Below are 19,338 nucleotides of genomic sequence, written 5' to 3'. Positions count from 1 at the left end.
ATCAAAAAGTAGTTAACTTCCATCGAATACCAGTTGGAAAGGGGGGTTCCCAAAATACTGTTGCTCCCTGGTCCTCAGAGAGCAGTGGCCCAGGGAGCAGCAGTAAAAAGGATGTTTTATTTCATGAGAACCGAGAGGAGCCGGCTGCACATGGCTCACACAGCGCACGAATACCAAGTGTTTCCCTGCAGCAGGGCCTTCCCCCGCCCGCAGGAGCGCTGCCAGCCGTAGCTCCAAGCTCGCTGTGACTCAGGCCTGGCAGCCGCATGGCTGTACGCGCACTCCTCGGTGGGGTTGGTCGCTTTGCCCGCAGCGTTAAACCATTCCCATCTTTGCTACCTCAGTGAGCCGCTGGGGTCTGTGAGCAGCTCCAGGCTCCAGAATGCGGCTGCCCGGCCAAGCAGGGCCGCTTCCCCTCGGCAGCACGGCCCGCTCCCCTGGCAGAGGTGGGGGGGGCACCTGAGGGGAGAAGCGGGTCGAGGCTCCCCCTGTGCCGCAGCACGCCCGGTGCCGGTCCCTTGCCGCCCACCGACAGCCATTTCGCGGCGCCGCGGGGCCGGTGCCTGCGGGCTACCACGGCAAACGGGCACCTGCCCGGCCGGCACTCGCTGCGGTCGGCCCGCACGCCCGAGGAGTACTCGGAGGAAGGGTCCGGCCGGCGGCGCCCCGTGGGCCCGCAGCGGCTGCGCTGTGGCACGGAGCTGCCTCCATCTTGTGATGGCCGCCGCCCCTCACACAGGGCCTCAAGCCCGCGAGCTGCGCTCGCGACCACCCATCCCCTGGCGGCGCGTGCGCAGAGGCGGCACTAGGGGGGCGTGCCACGGCCCGTGGGTCTCGCGAGAGCACCCGGACTATATCTGGGAGTGGGCGGGCACGGGGCTTCCTTTAGTGCGCGTCCGCCCGCAGCGCCGCAGCACGTCGTGGTCATCCCGCGCGAGCAGGCCGAGAACATGGAGGATAGCGCCATGGATATGGAGAGCATGGGCCCCCTGCGGCCTCAGACCTTCCTTTTCGGTAACGGCTCGCACAGGTTCCGCACTCCCGGAGTCAGTCGGCACCGCCGCTCCGCTCCTTCAGGCCTTGGGGTCGGGCGGGGGCCGGTGAGGGGCAGCGGCTCGCGCGGGCCTTGGGCCGCACCTCAGTGGCGTGGGGGTGGGGGAGGGAGAGGCGGGAAGGGCTTTGTCGGGGGAGGGGGCGCACGGAGGGAGCGGCCGCGTTCGGCGCGCGCACCACGTGGCGCACCGCGTGGCGCTCCGCTCGCACGTGGCGCGGCCCTGCCCGGCCCTGCCCCGCTTTTGTTAACGGTGCCGCCGCCGCTGCCCGCCCGTTCCTAAGGACACAGCCGCGCTCGGAGCTCCGGACGCTGCGCGAGCACATGGCGGGGTGGGGGTGTGGGAGCACGTGGAGGGTGGTTGGCCCGTGGCGCGACGCGCTTGCCTCCTGCTCCCGGGGGTGGCGCTTCTCGGGCAGCGCTGGACGTGAGTGGGCTTCGAAGCACCGCGTTAGGAACTGCGCTGTCGCAGCAGGCCGCGGGCGCGCCAGGGGTTTTCCGCACCCCGCGTGTTTCTCTGCTCGGATGTTAGGGGCGCCGTTAGTGGGTTTTCTGTGCAAGTACAAAGCCTCGAACCAGCGTGGTGTAAAATACTTAGCGGTTAGCAAATACCCTTGTCAAAACCGCAGGCATATAAGTAAATGTTCTTTTCATAGGTTGCGAGCTTAAAGCAGATAAGGATTATCAGTTCAAAGTAGATGATGAAGAAAATGAGCATCAGTTGTCTCTGAGAACGGCAAGTATCATTAAAAGTTTTTAGATACACACTAATGTTTTGTTGCTCACAGCAACGAATGCAAGGCTGGAAGGGTTTAAAAAAGAATTCAGAGTAGGTTAATAAAAGTATACTAAATGTAATTAAAGGCCAAAATTTATACTTATCTCAAATGCAATAGTTCAGATGCTACAGTAGCAAGGGATAGAGGGTACATTTATAAGAATAATACATGGCCATGTCTTATTACACTTTATTATAAACTTTATTTTGACCATGTATTTCCAGACAGAATTCCAGTGTTTTTTTTAGTAAGCACCTAGTAACTAAATCTGAATGGGGGAGAGACATTGTGTTTTAATTTGTTGTCACTGGTTTTGTTCTCTCTGCAGTTGTAACTGGGAAGTACTGTCTTGTCATACAGATAATTCTAATTCATCTAAGACTCCCTTCTGAGCAGGGTACTCCTGGAAATCAGGATTTGTACACAGAGAGTTAAATGTGTTGGGGCATCTAATCTTTCTGCTGCCACACAAGACACAATATTTCAAGGCCTTTGTTCTGGGCTGAGCATGTAGCAGGAATATATGTCCCAACTTCACAGGCAAGGAATTTGAGTTGTAGCATCTCTATGGCTTATTACTTGGTTTTAAGTACAAAGAGATACCAAAAAAGTATTATTTGGTTTTATTTAAATACAAAGAATTCCCAGATACTGGGAAATGAAAATCTTGTAATTGTGGATTACTTCATGCAGCAGAATTGTTTCCTACAGGAGACTTGCATAATAACACTCTCCATACATGCTCACAGTGACACTTATAATGCTTTGAATTGTAGGCATTATGGTTTTGTGAATCATGTGTCTTCAGTCCTTAAATTTTATGGCAATTGCAGCCTGGGTTTGACAGTGACTAATTAGTTCTTAATTAGAATTCCTTTTACGGGAAGAATATAACGGTAAAGCATGTATAGGGTAAGTTTATTTGGCTTGTTCTCATACGTGAATGTTTTAAAGACAAATGATATACAGGAGAAATGGTGATTGAAGTAACAAATAGCAAGCTAGCAATGTCCAAGAGACTTGGAAGGTCTTAGACAATAGCTGTAAACAGAAAACATGTTGGCCAGTACAAAAGATAAAGTGTGAAAGTAGCAAATGCCTGGTTACTGGTCTGTACACCTGATAGAAAGCTAGCTATGTAAAGACTGACACATCTCAGTTAAGGTACAGATGTGGTGATGGACTTGGGTACGAGGTACAGGAGGTGGGATATTAAAGTGAAAGGGGAGGAGGATTGATGCATGTAGAGTTAAAAGGGGCATGAGGCTTTCTGCAGATGTCCTACTAGTGATAGCTGAGAACTTAAGAGGGATGGTCACTGCTTCATTACCTATTTATTGCCAGTGTGCATTCCTCCATTGTAGAAATTAAAGCACAGGAATGGATGCTTGCCAGACAGAGTAAATAAATTACTAATAACTGCTATACTATTGCTTAAACTGATGCAAGTTATAGGAGTAACTGCAGGTGGAGGGCATGTTCCTTAGTTCTTATCCCAGTGGGTAGTCCTGCTAGCTGCATGGTTTGGTGATGTGGCTAACCCGTTTGAGATGTGAGACCAGCGCAGCAGTTTCACCTCTTTAAATTTACAGTAACAAATCTTATTGGGAACAGTGAATCCTGTATCCCATTTCTCAGTCTTCAGTCTGATACATTAGTCGTGGATCATAATATATAGCCTGCCTTAAACTTAACTCTTGGAGAATGGAAATTAAAGTTGTATGCTTCTGCCTGGAGCGTTTATACCCACATACTCCACAGAGGGCTGAAAGCTTTATTTTTCTGGGGCACTGGTCTTGGGAAATAATTGTTGTACTTCAAGGTTCTTGGTTTTCACATCTCTTGCATGTAACCCTGATGCAGATGCCAGAGGTTCACAGAACTGGAATTTCAGGCTTGTCCCATGTCTCACTAATTTGCCTCCCTGCAGCTATGATTTTTGACTTGTACTCTATGTAAGGAATCCAGGCACCTGTGTTCTGAAATGCTCTGGGAGAGCAGTTGTCAGTCTTTGGTGCAGAAGGCATATGCATATATGATGGTACTGAACTGAGCAGTTAAGGTCTAACTCCCCATTGAATGTCAAGAAAGCAGAAAGTACATAGTGTGAAGTGAAGCAATTGGCAGGTGTAACATAGCAGGAAGAGGAAGGATAAAGGCTGTGATTCTGTAGTAGTGTGGTTACAGTTTCCCTTCTTCTAGGCATGTGGTTGTACTTCCTGATTTGGGCCAGATTCAGTGCTGAATAGACTTGTCACTGACTCCATTTCAGGCAGTAATTTAGTAGCAGAATGTTACTTTCAGCCCTCCTCAGAACATTTGCCTTAAGTTGCGCCTTGCAAGTGCTGGTGTTAACAAGGAAAGAGGAGAAGCAGCAATTAGAGTTTTAGAGGATTTCAGAATACTTTGTAGGATTCTCAGAATGTATGCTGTTCTTCACAGGTTACTTTAGGGGCCGGAGCCAAAGATGAATTGCATGTTGTAGAAGCAGAAGCATTGGATTATGAGGGCAATCCTATTAAAGTGGTACTGGCATCTCTGAAAATGTCAGTGCAGCCCACGGTAAGTACAGGAATGTGGAAAAAACTCATAAAATTGGTCTCAGGTGAGGAAGACTGCTTAGAAAAGGTTTTGGTTGGCTGAATTAACTAAATATGGGGGGGCTTATGCCTAGGAGACTTAGCCTAATCATCTGGAGGTGATAGGCTTTTGTTCAAATCATGCTGCTTTTAAGGAACTGACAGTCATTACACATGTCATCTCTATATATACAAATGTATGCATTTGCAAGCAGGTTACATCTATAGCCTGTGTTGCTTTCTTTGAGCCTGGGATAAGAAAAATCTAGTTTTTTTGCAGGTGCCAAACTCTTAAGGTATTCTAAAGGTAACTGCTACCCTTTCTTGATTTTTAAGGGCCTGCTTGTTATTCCTGCCATCTGGAATGTAATTTGAATCACTGTTGCTGATGTTGTACAAATGGAACTGCACAATGTTGGGGGCAGGTGTGAGGGATAATGTTCAAATTGGTATTGCTGTCAAGTGGAGTAGAAAAAATTGTGGATTGGTTTGGATTTGAAAGGTGGGCTTTAATTATGGTAAGAGATGAGAGTGTAGTGAACCCCGTTGTGTCTTACCTTGATTTTTGACTAAGCAGTTCTGGAATATTCCGACAGATGGAAATATGGAGTAAGTGTATTTGCCTTGGAATTTGCAGGTGTTGGTGCTCTTGGTTACATTTGAATTGATTCTCTGTAAGAACACTTTGCCTTTAATGTTTGAATAAAAATAATGCCTTTTTTTTTTTTCCTGTAGGTTTCATTAGGTGGCTTCGAGATCACACCCCCAGTGGTCTTGAGGTTGAAATGTGGTTCAGGGCCTGTTTATGTCAGTGGACAACATCTCGTTGGTATGTATTGCTCTGATTACTAATCTCTGGCCTTGCTGCCTCTCAACACAGACAGAACTTGTATCTGCTGTCTCAAGCACTACTCTTTCTAATACTGACCCTGTGAATCTTCTAATTCACTGTCCTCAGAGGCATGAAGTAAGGGTAGGGCCACAGAATTCTGAGAAGTGCTTGCATACCTATTCTTGCCTCTGGTTTTATGTGCATAAGGGTTGTTTGTCAGCCTTGCAGTCTGAGTTCTACTTTTCCTCCTTAGAAGTGGGTGCTAGTGTCTCACAGCAGAAAGCTGTGAGCTTTCTGCTTACCACTTCAGAATGTGAGAAGACTGCCCACAAAATAGTTTTGAGTTTATACTAAAAACTATACCAGGACTACCCTTCTTCACAGAATTGTCTTTAAAACTGATCTTTCTTTCCAGAAGTTATCCTAAATGTGTCTCCTTAGAAATGGAGATCTTATTCTGTAGTTTTTCTGTGAGGAAGGTTAATAGGCAGTGTATGTATGGTTGTTCACACATTTGGATTTCAGTGCTGTAGTATCTACATATAGTCAACTAAAAAATATTCTGACCTCAGTGGTTAGTTCACTGCTAGAAAGCTTTCTCCTATCAATCAGTTCAGCACCTCAGTAAGGCCATGCCAATTTAATTGATAGTGGTACTCCTCTGTTTGTTTCTTGGTAGCAATTTTACTTTAACTGTTTTTAAATGGGTGAGGTTTTTATGCATTGGCGTACTTTTATCAGCATTAGAGGAGGAACCAGAATCAGACGATGAGGAAGATGATACAAAAATTGTGAACACTTCGACAAAGAGACCAGCAAGTGGAGGAGGAGCTAAAACACCACAGGTATGTGCATGTATGTGTGTGCATATAAATACATACACACTTTCAGTCAGCTTGTCTGAAGAATTTTCTGCCTCTACTAGTAAGCTGTGTACCGCAAGAGGTTTGAAAGGTTCATGTACTTAGAGCATGCTGTAAATTTGTCAGTAGCTTTTGACTTGGCATCTGTAACATGTTGGGTTTTCCCTAAATTGATAGAAGACAGTTTTGTACCTATGCCACAAATTGTTTTGCATCGAGGTTGCTGTTTATTAAGGCAGTGATACTGATATTTAAACATACTTAATCTTTTCAAAGAAAAAAGCAAAATTATCAGAAGATGATGAGGATGACGACGAAGATGAGGATGATGATGATGAGTATGTATTCTTGTTTTGAAAATCTATTTTGAGATATGGGGTTAACTGCTTTGGAATGGTTTGTGACTGGATGTTAAGTGGACAAGCTGCTTTCCTTTTTTTAATCTTTGGTGCAAAAAAGCAGGATTGTCTCAAGTTTGTCTCTTCACTGCAATTTAGTTATTCAAATATGCAATACTGGGTTATAAAATTCAGTATTGTATAGCTTATTAACTTCGAAGTGAATAGAGGATTGCTTTAGTAGTACAGGTCCCGAGATACACACCTTTGGTATTCAAGCAGAAGGTAGTGAATGCATTTAACATCTTGAACAGTAGAATTTGGCCTAACCTTGCCATGTGTTAATGCAAGGTATAAGGTAGACTTTGGGAGGTTACTTGCTTCCTTCATGAGTAAAATGTTGTGGGGGAGGGGGAAGTCTAATTCCCAACGTGGTTAAAGCTGTATGAATTTTCAGTTATGGTGACTGCCTTTCTAATTCTAGTGATGAGGATGACTTAGAGGATGATGAGGAAGAAATGAAAACACCAATGAAGAAAGTAAGTGGTGCATATGTATATACATATACAAACACACTGTGACCCTCCTCACCCATGAAGAAATAAACAGCCTGTTTAATGAATTTGAAAGGTAGTGATAACAGTAGGTGTACTTACTGTTTGCAGCTAAGTTTGTTCAGACAGACAGAGCAAGTGCTTAACTTACTGCTGGGTGCTAATTAACTGTCCTGATGGAGTCATCTTCAAGGATTCATATGAAGACCCCTAAAGCAGAAGGGAGGGAGGGGAAGATGTGTGTGTTTGACAGTTAACTGTTCAGGTTTGAATTCTGCATTTGTTGTAATGCAGAAGCTAATTGATGTGTCCTGCTTTGTGCAGTGTTTTGTTTAATAATGGACTGCGTATCAATACAAGAGATGATGGAAATGAGGCAGATGGTTCTTTAAATCAGTGCGTTTAAGCACAGCTATTTGGAATGTGTGAATGGAATGCTTTTGCTTTAGTTTAGGGTGTGTATTTTCCTTAGAAATTATGGTAAGGCTTTAGAACACTTCATTGTGAATATTACACTCATTTGATGGTAGCTGTTGGACAGTAAACAATCCTGTTCACATGTGAGTTGGGCTTTGCCATTTCAGTTAGTCCTGCATACTGTGAAAAGGTTCTTAGCAACCTAACTTTAAATAATAAAAGGGTATAAATGTGTGAGCCTGCTGCAAAAGGTTCACCTCAGGCAGCCAAGTGATAGAATGTGAAGTTTAATCAGCCCTGGAGTGCCATCTGGTGGCAAAATGAGCTCTAAGGCAACCTGCAGGGATAGAGATAGCAATTTTTAACTTCATGCTTTGGTTTCAATGTGTATGTTCATACCTGCTGTTAAGAATTTAACATTTTACTTCATTATGTGCTTCTTTCTTCTAGAAAATTTTATAGGTGACATTCCCACATTAGTTCTAAGACTTGGTAAAGACAAGTCTGGACTGCAGATTTCCTGCCACCTTACCAAATAATAGTGTGGCTGAATGAAATGGTCCCTCTATTTATATAGAAATAGAAGAATCAATACTCAAATATATATGTAGCACTGCCAACACATATCCTGGATAATGTTTCTGTATAAAATGTCAAATGAGGTAATGGTTGTGTTACAAAAAGCATGTATCACTGAGTCGGACTGTAAACTGCAGTGCCATCTAGAATTAGTCTTAATGTAATATCTGTCCCCAAAAGTCATACATGTGTATTATATATACATGTATATAATTGTATGTAATACAAGTATACATGTTAATGTATAAGTAAAGATGTAATATAAAGAAAATGTAGTGGAGGTCCCACATAACAAAACTTGATCTTGGTTATGTTGTGTTGTGCTCTACCCAGAGTATTTTGAGTTAATGTAGCATATGTGCTTTTTGCTTAAATAATGGATGCTGATCATGTTGCATGGGCAATGAGAATGTTTTTTTGTTTGAGGCTAAATAATACGTGCATTGTCACTAGGTCCCGATTGGTATTTTACCAAGCTAACGTACACTGGCAGTTTTTCATGGCTAGTGAACCTACATGCTTTCTTTTCAGCCTGTCCGTGAGGCTCCAGGAAAAAATATGCAGAAAGCAAAGCAAAATGGAAAAGACTCTAAGCCGTCCACACCAGCATCTAAGTCAAAAGTGAGTGAAGACAAATGAGTAAAATAAATGTTTCTTCTAGTGTGGAAGCTAGTTCTCTTGTCTAATGGTAAATTTAAATAATATACTAATGGTAAGTTAGGTTTTTTTGAATCTTAATATGAAACCTGCTGGGGGTACTGTTCAATTGCTTTGTGTTCCTCTGTGAAACCCTTCAGTGATCAATATGTAATTACAACAGCCAAGATGAGAAATCAGACGTGATCTCTTCTTGAGTATTGGAGATCCCATAATGTAAAATATTGTACATCCTGCTTGTACAGGAGGATCACTGCCAGCTGTGTTGGTGCTGCAGTACAGCACAAGGAGGCTACTGCTAATAAGGGACTTAATTGATCCATTTTAGAGCTAACAATTCTCTTGTTCAGTTACTTTGTAGTTGTTGAGCTTCCTTGCGCAGCTTTGTCCTGCTGCGTGTACGCAGGTATGCATGCCAGGAAAGTAGATGTAGAAACTTGTGTGGGGTGGATGACAGGACAGCATCTGGAAAACAGTGCAGATTTCTGCCTTTTTTAAAGCATGACCTAGTCCAGCTGCAGTTGTGGAGGAAACTCAAAGTGACTGAATGCTTTGGCTATTTTTTGTTTCATTTCTGTTGGGAGAAGGAGCTGTGTAGGCATCAGACCAGAAGCATAAGATGCTAGCTGTGGTAACTGTATTAACTTCAGACTTAGTGTTGTTCTTGTTTCCAAGAAGTGTGATGGGAAACACAAATTTAATTTCTGTGACTTCTTGAAGCTATCTGAAGTATCTGTGTGATGGCTATATAATTTCTACAGTAGCTTTTAACACTCTTATCATTGGAACTTGATCTTGTATACTAAGTAGCTTTACTTGCTAGTTCCTAACAAAATGAATAATTTTCAGACTCCAGATTCCAAGAAGGATAAATCTCTAACTCCAAAAACACCAAAAGTCCCTCTGTCGTTAGAGGAGATTAAAGCAAAAATGCAAGCGTCTGTAGACAAGGTGAGTTTTTTGATACTTCCTGCTTCCCAGCCTTACTTTTGCACTCCACAGATCAGAAAAATTGGATGTTTTTAAGAAATGGTTGCATGTTACGGATTGCTGTGCTTTTATACAGAGTATGTTGATGTTGAAGCTCAGAGAAAACTCACCAAGGACAAAAGGAAGTCTCTGGACTCTAAACAAAACCATGTTGTTTTTGCATTCCTCCAGTAGTGGTGAGGGGTAATTTGGTGGTTTTTAGGGAGCTGTCTCGGATAAACTTTAAAGGGGGGAAAAAGCCCAAACAACCCAAAAATCAAAGCAGTAAGTCTTAGGGGGTGACATTTGTCCTAAGGGTGACGTAACTAGTGTACGCATTTTATTTTAGGCAACTAGAGTAAAGCAGTTGTTCATGTGCCTGCAGTAATAGCATGATGTTGAAGTAATACCCAGCTTGGCTATCCAGATGTCCAGATGCTTGTAAGGCTTTATAACTTCCAGAAGGGGGAGATAGGTGCTCATGATACGCATTAATGAATCAATGAAGAATGAAAGCATTTGCTCTCTGATGTGGAGTTGTAGGGATAATTGAGCCTCCCTTCAAAGGATGTTTCAACTTTTGAAGGTCACAAAGGCAGTCCCTTGGCTTCTGGTTGTTATCAGCTTGAACTAGCACTTCTTGGTTATACAAATGAGTTCTCTTCTTATAAGAGTTACTGAAATATAAAAAAGAAAGTTGTGTTTTAGTTACAGGCTGGTTTGGTAAAAAGTGTAGCAGGCAATAGCAATTCTTTCCCTTCAGCCAAGTCTGGAAGCCTTTGTGCTAGGAGCACAGTGGAATATACATCTATACTGCAGAATAAGTAGTAGTGAGGACCTGGCATCCAGATTACCAATTCTGGTTTTACTTCACCTAGCTCAGGAATGCGCTTACAGATCATAATTTCATTTGTGACTGAACCAGGTTCTTTATTGGAAACTTTTGTAGCTAATGTCAGTGCTGTGAAGAATTCTGGCTTGCTGTTTGGTCTGAGATCAGCTTTTCTCCCTTACAGTGGCAATTAAATAATCTAAAAAGCTAGACTTATTTTAGATTATACTTAGATTCTTAATGTTTTGTGGCAGTTTTGACCCAGGAATGCAAAATAACACAAGAAGTGTTTCAGTACAGAGTGGATGTAGAGTGAGCAATGACAGATTGTGATCTGGATCAAAATGCATATCCCTGAATTACAAACCTGACAGTGATGGTAGTATAGTTCTGTTAGGTTAGGCTAACCTCTTGGATCTAGTGGAGGCTAGAGTGGTTTTTTGTGACTTGGAGGAGCCACAGTTTATGTTTCTGCGGTATAAGCAGAAGTGGCTGAGCTGCTCTCAGTAGACGGATGTCCCTATGGAGGGAATTGCAGCCCAGATAACTGGCAAGTAGCTTTAGAATATACTTCGTGGTGTTGAAGAGGAAGAGTGTTTTTACAGGAAAGTGTTTTGTAAGCACAAATATGTAGAAGCAATGGCAAGCAGCTTAATTCAGTGTTTACCAAGATGGTTCCATGGCATATCTCAGTAAGTTGAAAGGTTTATGTGTTGCCATATACAGTAGCACTGCTAGCTGCCAGCCAGCAAGTTAGCAGCTTTGAAAAGCATCAGTTTAGTAGAGTGGAACTGCTGTATTATGTACTAAGTAGATATCAACAAGCTAATATAAAAGCATAAGTACGTAAGAATCCAAAGGTAAGACATTGTCCAAATCCAAGCTTTTTGGTTGCAGCTTCAAGTATTTCTAATATAGCTTTGAATATGAAACCGCTGTTTTCTTAATGTGCCAACTAGTACCTAAGTGTTGTATCATAGTTGGCTAGGTGTATTTCAACTGATGCACCTGGAAAATGGGAAAAAACACTTCTCGTGGGCCATGTGAAAGCAAAATGGTGCCTTTTAAAAGAGCATGCTGTTATTTTGCCTGGATACATGAGATCTGAAGATAAGCTTAGTAGGTCCATGAATCATTACTGAACCTGCTTTCTACTTTTTGAGTATGTACAAAGACAGTTACAGAGACAGAGGCAAATGTCTCTAGAACAGTTCTTTTAATCCATAGAACTGTTTATTAGTCTTAAAAGGTAGGTGGGAAATTGCTTCATGTTCTACTTTATAGAGGTGAAGTCAAAAACCATCCTCTGAAGGGTAGTGGTGTCTTAAGTTGCTGTGGTAGGAATCCATAAATATGGAATTTGTTCTGGTTTATCTGGACAGCGTATGGATGTTGACTACAAACAAGGTTAATTTAAGTGGTGAATGCTGGAGCATGAGCAAAGATGCTTGTACAGCCATTTTAGTGTGTAGGCAGTCACTACTTCTCACTCTGAGAGATAACTGGGTATTGCAAGGAATCAAATTTCTTAAAATGGGTTAAAGGCAGGTTGGTTTGAAACGTTGCAAGGTAAATTCAGTAAGATTCCATATGCATTACAGAGGGTTTAAGCTTCAGAATGACCTGCATATGCTAAAGCTTGTGTGTATTTTTCAAAATAGGGTACTACCCTTCCCAAGCTGGAACCCAAATTTGCCAACTATGTGAAGAATTGCTTCAGGACAGAGGACCAGAAGGTAACTGCATTTATTGGAACTCGATAAAGTCCAAAAACTTTTATAACCTTAGGGATTCTTTTCCACTTCTTAATCTTTACAAGCTTTGGACTGCTTCAAAGGGTTACAAACCACGAACAATACTTCAAATTAAATAAATGGGAATGGTTTTAAGGGTTTAGTTGGCTAAGATGGGAAAGCTAATATTTTATTACATTTTTCCAGCTTTTATATGGTTGGTAAATTATCTCTTGCTTACTAAACCCACATAATTTTCCTTCTGGCACCCTATTGGCTAAGGAAATGAGCTGTGGTTTTCCTTGCTGCTGAATTTGGCCACCTAGGCCAGTCTGTTGTTCAGCCTTTTGTTAGGCAGGGTGTCTGGGAGGGGGAACTATTGCGATTGAGATTATGGCTTTCTTGCTTCTTTTCCTCCCAAAGTCAACTGAACTCTTGTAAGAGGGCAAGCCAAAAGGTGGTATCAGGAAGCAAGTTTCTGAATTACTTATTACTCAACATATACTAGGCTGAAATGTGTCTTGGATTTCCCCTGTCAAAATTCCTGTAAGTTAAAACTTTCTTCCAGTGACAGAATTCCTTATGCTTTCCTGCTTCCCTCAGTGGTTCAGAGTAAACTTGTCTGATAGACAAATTGATAGGTTCTTGAAAGAATGTTTCAAAGCAGTTTGCCTCAGCTACTGGAGCTGCTCTGACATTCACCAGGGTAGGCAGAGTTCAGCCAATGTTTGCCTAGCTGGTCCACACCCATCCTCTCGCTTACCTTTGCTGAATTCAGACTAAGGTGACTTACAGTGAATAACGGTCTTGTAGCAGAAGGACCTAACATCTTGCTTTCAGCTTGATTTTTCTCTGAAAGGAATGCATTTTGTTGTCATTTAATGCCAGTGTTTTGTGGAGTAAGTGGAGATAGTAAACTGAAAATAATAAGAAAAATGGATTTAAATTTATTTCTGTGCACTTCCAGGTCATTCAAGCTCTCTGGCAGTGGAGACAGACTCTGTAAGAAAAGAAAACAGTTTTGACAGTTCGTTAAAATCTGCCGTCTTACTCCTGTAACCGTTATTTGGCTGTTCTTTTTACAAATGCTCAAAGAGCTTTCCCTACTGTGTCTGATAAATGTCATCCAGATTACCTTGCCAAGAATGTGTTGTCCAAAATGCCTGTTTAGTTTTTAAAGATGGGACTCCACCCTCAGCTTCATGTTAAGTATGTATGGAATGTTTTGATAAGGCACGGTGGTGGTGGTGGTGGTCAGACAAATGGAAATGGTGGGGAGACTAAATGTATGTGGAAAATAAAATAAAATTTTAGTATTTTAATAAAGTACTATCGTTTCTTTTTTTATGGGTTGGGGGCAGGCTGCACACTGAACCCAGAAGATGACAGGGCTTTAAAGTTCTCATAGGAACTACTGCTAAGTAGCTGAGCTACTGCTTTTTACCAAGTACACATCAGATACTCTAATTTATGTTGTCAACTTCAAAAACAGCTCCAGTTCCATGAGCTTTACAACTAAAGAGCAGATGATTGGTGAGAAGACTTAAGTGGTAAGTTGGGCTTTATTCTTGTCTGGAAGTGACCACTAATTATATAATTGCCTAAACCAGCCTTTCCTGCATCTCAGTTTCTGACCAGCATCATTGCTCTTTAGTTTATGGTTTATTTTAACAAGTGAGTTTGTGGGGCTTGTGAGTCTGCTTGTAAAATGTAATACTGCTGATTTGGGAGTTGCTGGCTGTGGTGTTCCTCTGAGGGGCTGCAGTCTGAAGTTCCTGCTTAATGGCTTCTGTGAGTGTTTTGTGAAGGAGAGAATCAGCTTGAGTGGTGTAGGGTGTGCCTAAAGAGCTTGCTGAGGAAGACCTGTGCCAATGGATAAATTCCTGGGAATAAGGAGGAGCTAAACAGCAAATCCCAAAAGCATAGATGGGCAGGTAGTCCTCAGTTCCTTTGGTCTTTATTACCTACCAGTGATAAAACCAGAGCTGAAACAAGTGTTTGGATCATTCTGGTTGTTATACATAGTTTGGATCATTTGATTGTCATACAGAGTAGATGACTAAGGTATTACGGGCTCACCCAGAGGAGGAAGGATGCATGTCATGCCTGGTAGTGAACCAGCCTCAAGGCTCTTTTCTAAAATGCCGTATCATTTCAAATGCTTGAATGCCATGTCTGTGCGCAGTGACTGCAGTAATGGGGTGACAAAGGATGCTTAACATGAAACAAATTAAGTGGTTGTATGGTAAAAATACCTGTTTCTGTAGATGAGGTTCTGGGCATGATGGAATCACATGCAAATCTCCAGAAGCAAATACGTTTTGGAAAAATAAAGCCAAGCAGAGTGCATGGTGGAGAAGTGAAACACAGTGCAAGTAGTCTAGTGTCAAAGATTAATTTAAGCTTGAGTATAATTGCTGCATGTGAAATGGCTGAATATAAGGGTTTGAAATGCCTATTTCTGTGGGGTTATGTCAATAGATGATGTCACATGCACAAGTGAGAGCAAATTTCCCTGGTGAAATAGAGCTAACGGCACAGACAGACTTATTTAAGCAAAATTGCCCTCAATTTTGGCTGAAACAAGTGAAAATTGTACAGTAATTTCAGTAAGAGGCTCTCCAGCCAATAAAGTATTCTGAGTACTAGACTTTTAGGAAAACCAGGGCTGTTGTCTGTGGGTCACTGACCAAAGTGGGCCTCTGGGGCACAGCTGCCCTTGGCATAAGGCTTGCAGAGGAAAGGTGGAGCCTGTAAGGGGCAGTTCTAAAGAAAAAGGTTCATGTGCTGTAGCCAAGGCATAATCACAGAATCATGGACTGGTTTGGGTTGAAGGGTCCTTAAAGCTCATCCAGTTCCACCCCCTGTCATGGGCAGGGACACCTTCCACTGGAGCAGCTTGCTCCAAGCCCCTGTGTCCAACCTGGCCTTGAACACTGCCAGGGATGGGGCAGCCACAGCTTCTCTGGGCACCCTGTGCCAGCGCCTCAGCACCCTCACAGGGAAGAGCTTCTGCCTGAGAGCTCATCTCAGTCTCCCCTCTGGCAGGTTCAAGCCATTCCCCTTGGCCTGTCCCTGCAGGCGCTTGTCTGAAGCCCATCTCTAGGTTTCCTGGAGCCCATTTAGGCACTGGAAGCTGCTCTAAGGTCTCCCTGGAGCCTTCTTCAGGCAGAACAGCCCTAGCTCTCAGCCTGTCAGTACTACAAGTCAAAATTGTCAAGCTGCTGTGAAGCATGAGGCATCTTTGAGGCGTCTGCATCATGGCATTAAAACAACTCTTGGTCCTGGCTACCTTGCTGTGTTTTCTGGTTTTCATTCTTGGAGCTGTGAGAAGCAATCCGTGTGTTGATCCGCTGCCCTGCTCTCAGCGCTGTGGTGGTCTGCCCGTCCCTCCTGGAGCCAACCTCGCTGCCTCTGCCAGTCGTGTCACCAGACACTTTGCTCCTGTTGGTGCTGATGACTTAATGTGGGGCTGCTGGGCCATGCAGCCACATCCTTAGGCTACATCTGCCAATTCTTCTTCTTCTTTGAATAGAGTGTAAGAGATAGAATTAAAGAAGTTCTCAGTTAAAGCTCAGATGTGAAAATACCTGTTGAGGATCCTAAATACCGGTGTTCATCATTGAAGTACTGTTCTTGATGTTCTACAGAGCTGAAATATGTTTTTACCATAGCAAAATGGCACGATTGCAATAAAGCTTTAATGTTTGATAGGTATATTAGGGGTTAGAAGCCTGTGTTGTCCTGGTGTTTGAGGATGGCTTAGAGATCATGGAGGTATGTAATCACATGCATTGATGCAAATACAGGCTTTCTCAATCTACCTTCCCTTTGCAGGAGGGTAAAACACCTCTCCATGTTTCTGTCCCTTCTGATTTCCCTATGAATTTCCCCTTCTGTCTGTCTTGTTGTAGGACTCTTCTGTTCCTTCCTTTTCCATGCTTTGTTTCCTCCATGAGTTGTTTCCTTCAGTACCTGGTGGTGCCCACAACAGAGGGAAGGCTGCAAGCTGAGCAGGCCTGCACAGGGTGTGCAGCAGCACTGTCTTCTGCTGTGCAGCACTGGCTGCGGATAAAGCTGCTTCATAGGGGTCTACTTAGTTTCCAGGTTTCTGGGTTCAGAGGAAGTGATAACAGAGGATACTGTCCTGCAGGAAAAGATGCTTTTCCAGTTTCAGGTCTTGGCTTATTCCTTGGGTGTTAAAGAAAGGTGCTTCTGGTCATCTTGGGCCTGTCTCGGCGTTCTGTTCACTCCTGTGAATCAAACCAGCTTGCTAAAATGGTGTCTCTGAGCCCAAGCAAGCACTATGATCAGTATGGCACTGTGTTGTTTTGCCTGAGCTCAGCAGTTGTTGCAGCCTTTGGAGGGGAACCACTGGAGCACAGCTGGCAGAAGAGTGGAAGGGAATGTGTGTGGGCTGAGGTAACGGAAAACAGGGCCAGGATGGGTGGTGGTTCTGGGCTTCTTGCCACCCAGACAGTCCCTCGGGGTCTAAGTTCATGCTGGAACATGCTCTCTGTCCTCTCCTTCTTTAGTAACCTTGCCCAGATACCCAAAGCTATGTCCTGTCTCCTTCCCGTGTGCTGTTATTAATGGCCAAGCTCTTCCAACCTTTCCTTCCCTCTTTCTATGTGGAGCAAGCACATAGATCCTTATTCTTCTTGCCGTTTACCCAAAGGGGAATTGAAGACTGGATCCTACTTACAAAATGTCATAGAAAAGGCTGCAAATGAATTGGGTGGTTTGGAGCTAAGCATTGGATGGGGCGCCTTTATTCCCTGGCCTTGTCTAATGGGCAGTAGGTCCTGGCAAGCAGCAGCAAGTGAAATGGGTTGTGTTGAGTGAGGCTTGGAGGTTTTGTGATTTGGCATTTATTAAGTGTTGCTTTCTCTGAGTCCTGGCTCTCGTAAGGTGAATGAGGAGAGCAGAGCTTGGGCCCAGGAGTAACAGTGCAGGACTTTGAGCTGTGTCCTTCCCTTTGCAGACAGTGGAGGAGATCCCCTGCTCTTGGCTCCCTGTTTGTTTCTTTTGTATGCGTTCACAAGTCCAGGAGCAATTCCATGTTGTGTCGGATCAGCTCTTCAGTGACTGTTGGGTTGTCTTATGTAAGTGGAATTTAAGCCATGCCTAATTGAGACCAAATAAATTGATCGAGTATATCAAATGTTAAGATGATAGAATTGCCATGGAGATCACTGGGCTATTCTAATTGTATGGATGCATGGCCTGTGGTCAGTTGTATGGGGATGACTGCTCTTTAATTTCTACAGAAACCTTTTCTTCTCCCCTCTCACCACTTCTATCAGCTCTCCCTAACCAACGTACAAGAGCCTTTATAGGAAAAGGATCTTGGGAGAAAACAACAAGAATGAATAAAAAGAAGATATAAAGGTGTTTGAGGGTCAAAAGTGAGAATGAGAAAAATGATGATGCTCAGCAGGGGACCTCTAAGAATGCCCACCACTTCCAGAGGAGCCCATGAGGGCAGTGATACGCTGCTGCCCAGAGGCTTGGCCAGCGAAGGGAATGGAGATGGGCATACTTAGAACAGCAAGTGGCAAAAGGAGGGGACATAATTAGGCCAGTCAAAATAGAGTTGATATGCTTGGTTCATCTTAGACTGTTTGGTTTGTGCTGGTAGTAGAAACAGTCTTTTTCTTAAGGCAATTTAGTTAGAAGGCCCTACAGTTGTACTCACCTAATTGCTGGGGCCCGAAGCCTGCCGAGCCCCATCCAGTTCTGTTGAATTCTCTGGTATTTAAGGGAAAATACGTTCCTCTTGAATGAGGATAGACATTTTCAAAGCTATTTTCAAATAGAGCCCTAGGGCTTTTAATTGATTTTTTTAAATGAGAAATAACTGCAGAGAGCTGAAGGCGTCTTGTAACTCGTTGAGGTACTTGGCATTTCACTGCTGTAGCCACCTTTATCCCTTCCTGGTTTGTGTAACTTTTCCCATTACTCCTTACATTTGTCCCGAAGCTTATAATTGTGGTATTTTCCCAAGAACATCCTTGATGAGATGTTTCTGGTGACACAGATCGTGCTATACTGAGGCAATGCGTATTATCCCAGCACTGCTTTGAGTGTTGTTTCCCAAAGTACCTGCTGCTTTAGTTGTTCCCTGTGTGTAAATCCTTGTGTGTGGATGCTGAGAACAGTAGACAGCTACAGCTAGTAGGTGAAGCTCTCAATGCAGTTGTAAGGCCTCCTCTGCCTTTTAGGATAGTCTTCCCTGTCCTTTAACTCTTTTCCCCATAGTTCTAAGCATTTCCTTCAAATTTTCCACATGGGAGTAGGTTTTAACTAAATGACCTCCCCATAGCTGAGGGCAATAGTGTGTTATGAAATCACCATACTGAAGGGGACGTGGCCCTGGTGATCTCCACAGACCAAAGGACAGGGAGATTTGGGATCTTGGTTTCTTTCTCAGGGTCTCAAACTAGGAAAGATGCTTCTGCTTATTCCCACGAGCTTTATAGTTCTGGATGGTCCCTTCCAATCCATTCCTAGTTTTATATCTTGCCACAGCCTTCTCCTTGTTGATTTGGTCCTTTACTGCTTCTCTGTGTTCTGACCCTTAGTTCCTCTTCCTGTCTTTTCTCCCCAGTACTGTGGTGAGCAGTCTGTACTCTTGGTCTCTCGAAAAGGTTTGGACACCATGGTGCTCCATGAATCCTTCTGTGTTGCTTAGCAAAGTGTCCCTGGGAGCACATCAGAGGCTGCTGCCCTCGCTTGGATCACAGTGGAGAATGCTGCTGATAACAAACCCAGCCCTGCTGCTGTACAACCCTGCTGCCAGGGTACCCAGAGCAAGGCAGGGGCAGTGGGCAGGAGCCCACAGCATGGTGTGGGAAGGGATCAGACATCTCAGAGAGGAGGAGGCTCCACAGGCAGGGGTTGAGATGGTAGCTTACTGGAGACAGCTTAATTCAGGAGACCTCAGTCAAAGAGGTTTATGTTTAAGAGCTGTTGAGCTGAAAAGCCCCAGGTTAAGGAAATACTAACTTCTGAAGATTAACAGCTTGGATTTTTTTTATTTTTTTATTTTTTTAGAGAAAAATGAAACCATGGAGGAATACAAATCCAAGAAGCCAAGCCCTAGGATTTAATGCAGTGCAAAGGCTGGAAAGTGGAATTTCCTACTTGTTTGTG

General features: G+C 43.6%; 1 protein-coding gene across 2 annotated transcripts; it reads left to right on the top strand.

The window, feature by feature from the left end:
* The first annotated feature begins 858 nt into the window (after positions 1–858).
* On the top strand, positions 859–13,512 carry NPM1 (nucleophosmin 1). Of its 2 annotated transcripts, XM_061348400.1 has the most exons (11): positions 859–1,014; positions 1,708–1,787; positions 4,273–4,392; positions 5,145–5,238; positions 5,983–6,086; positions 6,381–6,442; positions 6,927–6,981; positions 8,524–8,613; positions 9,499–9,600; positions 12,112–12,186; positions 13,151–13,512. In XM_061348400.1, exons 1-11 carry the CDS (start codon positions 951–953, stop codon positions 13,187–13,189), a joined length of 885 nt encoding a protein of 294 aa, XP_061204384.1. In that variant the 5' UTR covers positions 859–950; the 3' UTR covers positions 13,190–13,512. The 2 variants fall into 2 exon arrangements, with proteins under 2 accessions (XP_061204384.1, XP_061204385.1); XM_061348401.1 differs by lacking the exons at positions 6,381–6,442; positions 6,927–6,981.
* Positions 13,513–19,338: the final 5,826 nt, after the last annotated feature.

The sequence above is a fragment of the Neopsephotus bourkii genome, unplaced genomic scaffold (genome assembly GCF_033783945.1).
Source record: "Neopsephotus bourkii isolate Nb327-2 ecotype Australia unplaced genomic scaffold, CSIRO-AGI_Nbou_v1 NB_357, whole genome shotgun sequence".
Classification (NCBI taxonomy): Eukaryota; Metazoa; Chordata; class Aves; order Psittaciformes; family Psittacidae; genus Neopsephotus; species Neopsephotus bourkii.
The sequence above is the reverse complement of the archived record's forward strand: the minus strand, read 5'-3'. Positions and strand labels throughout refer to the sequence as shown.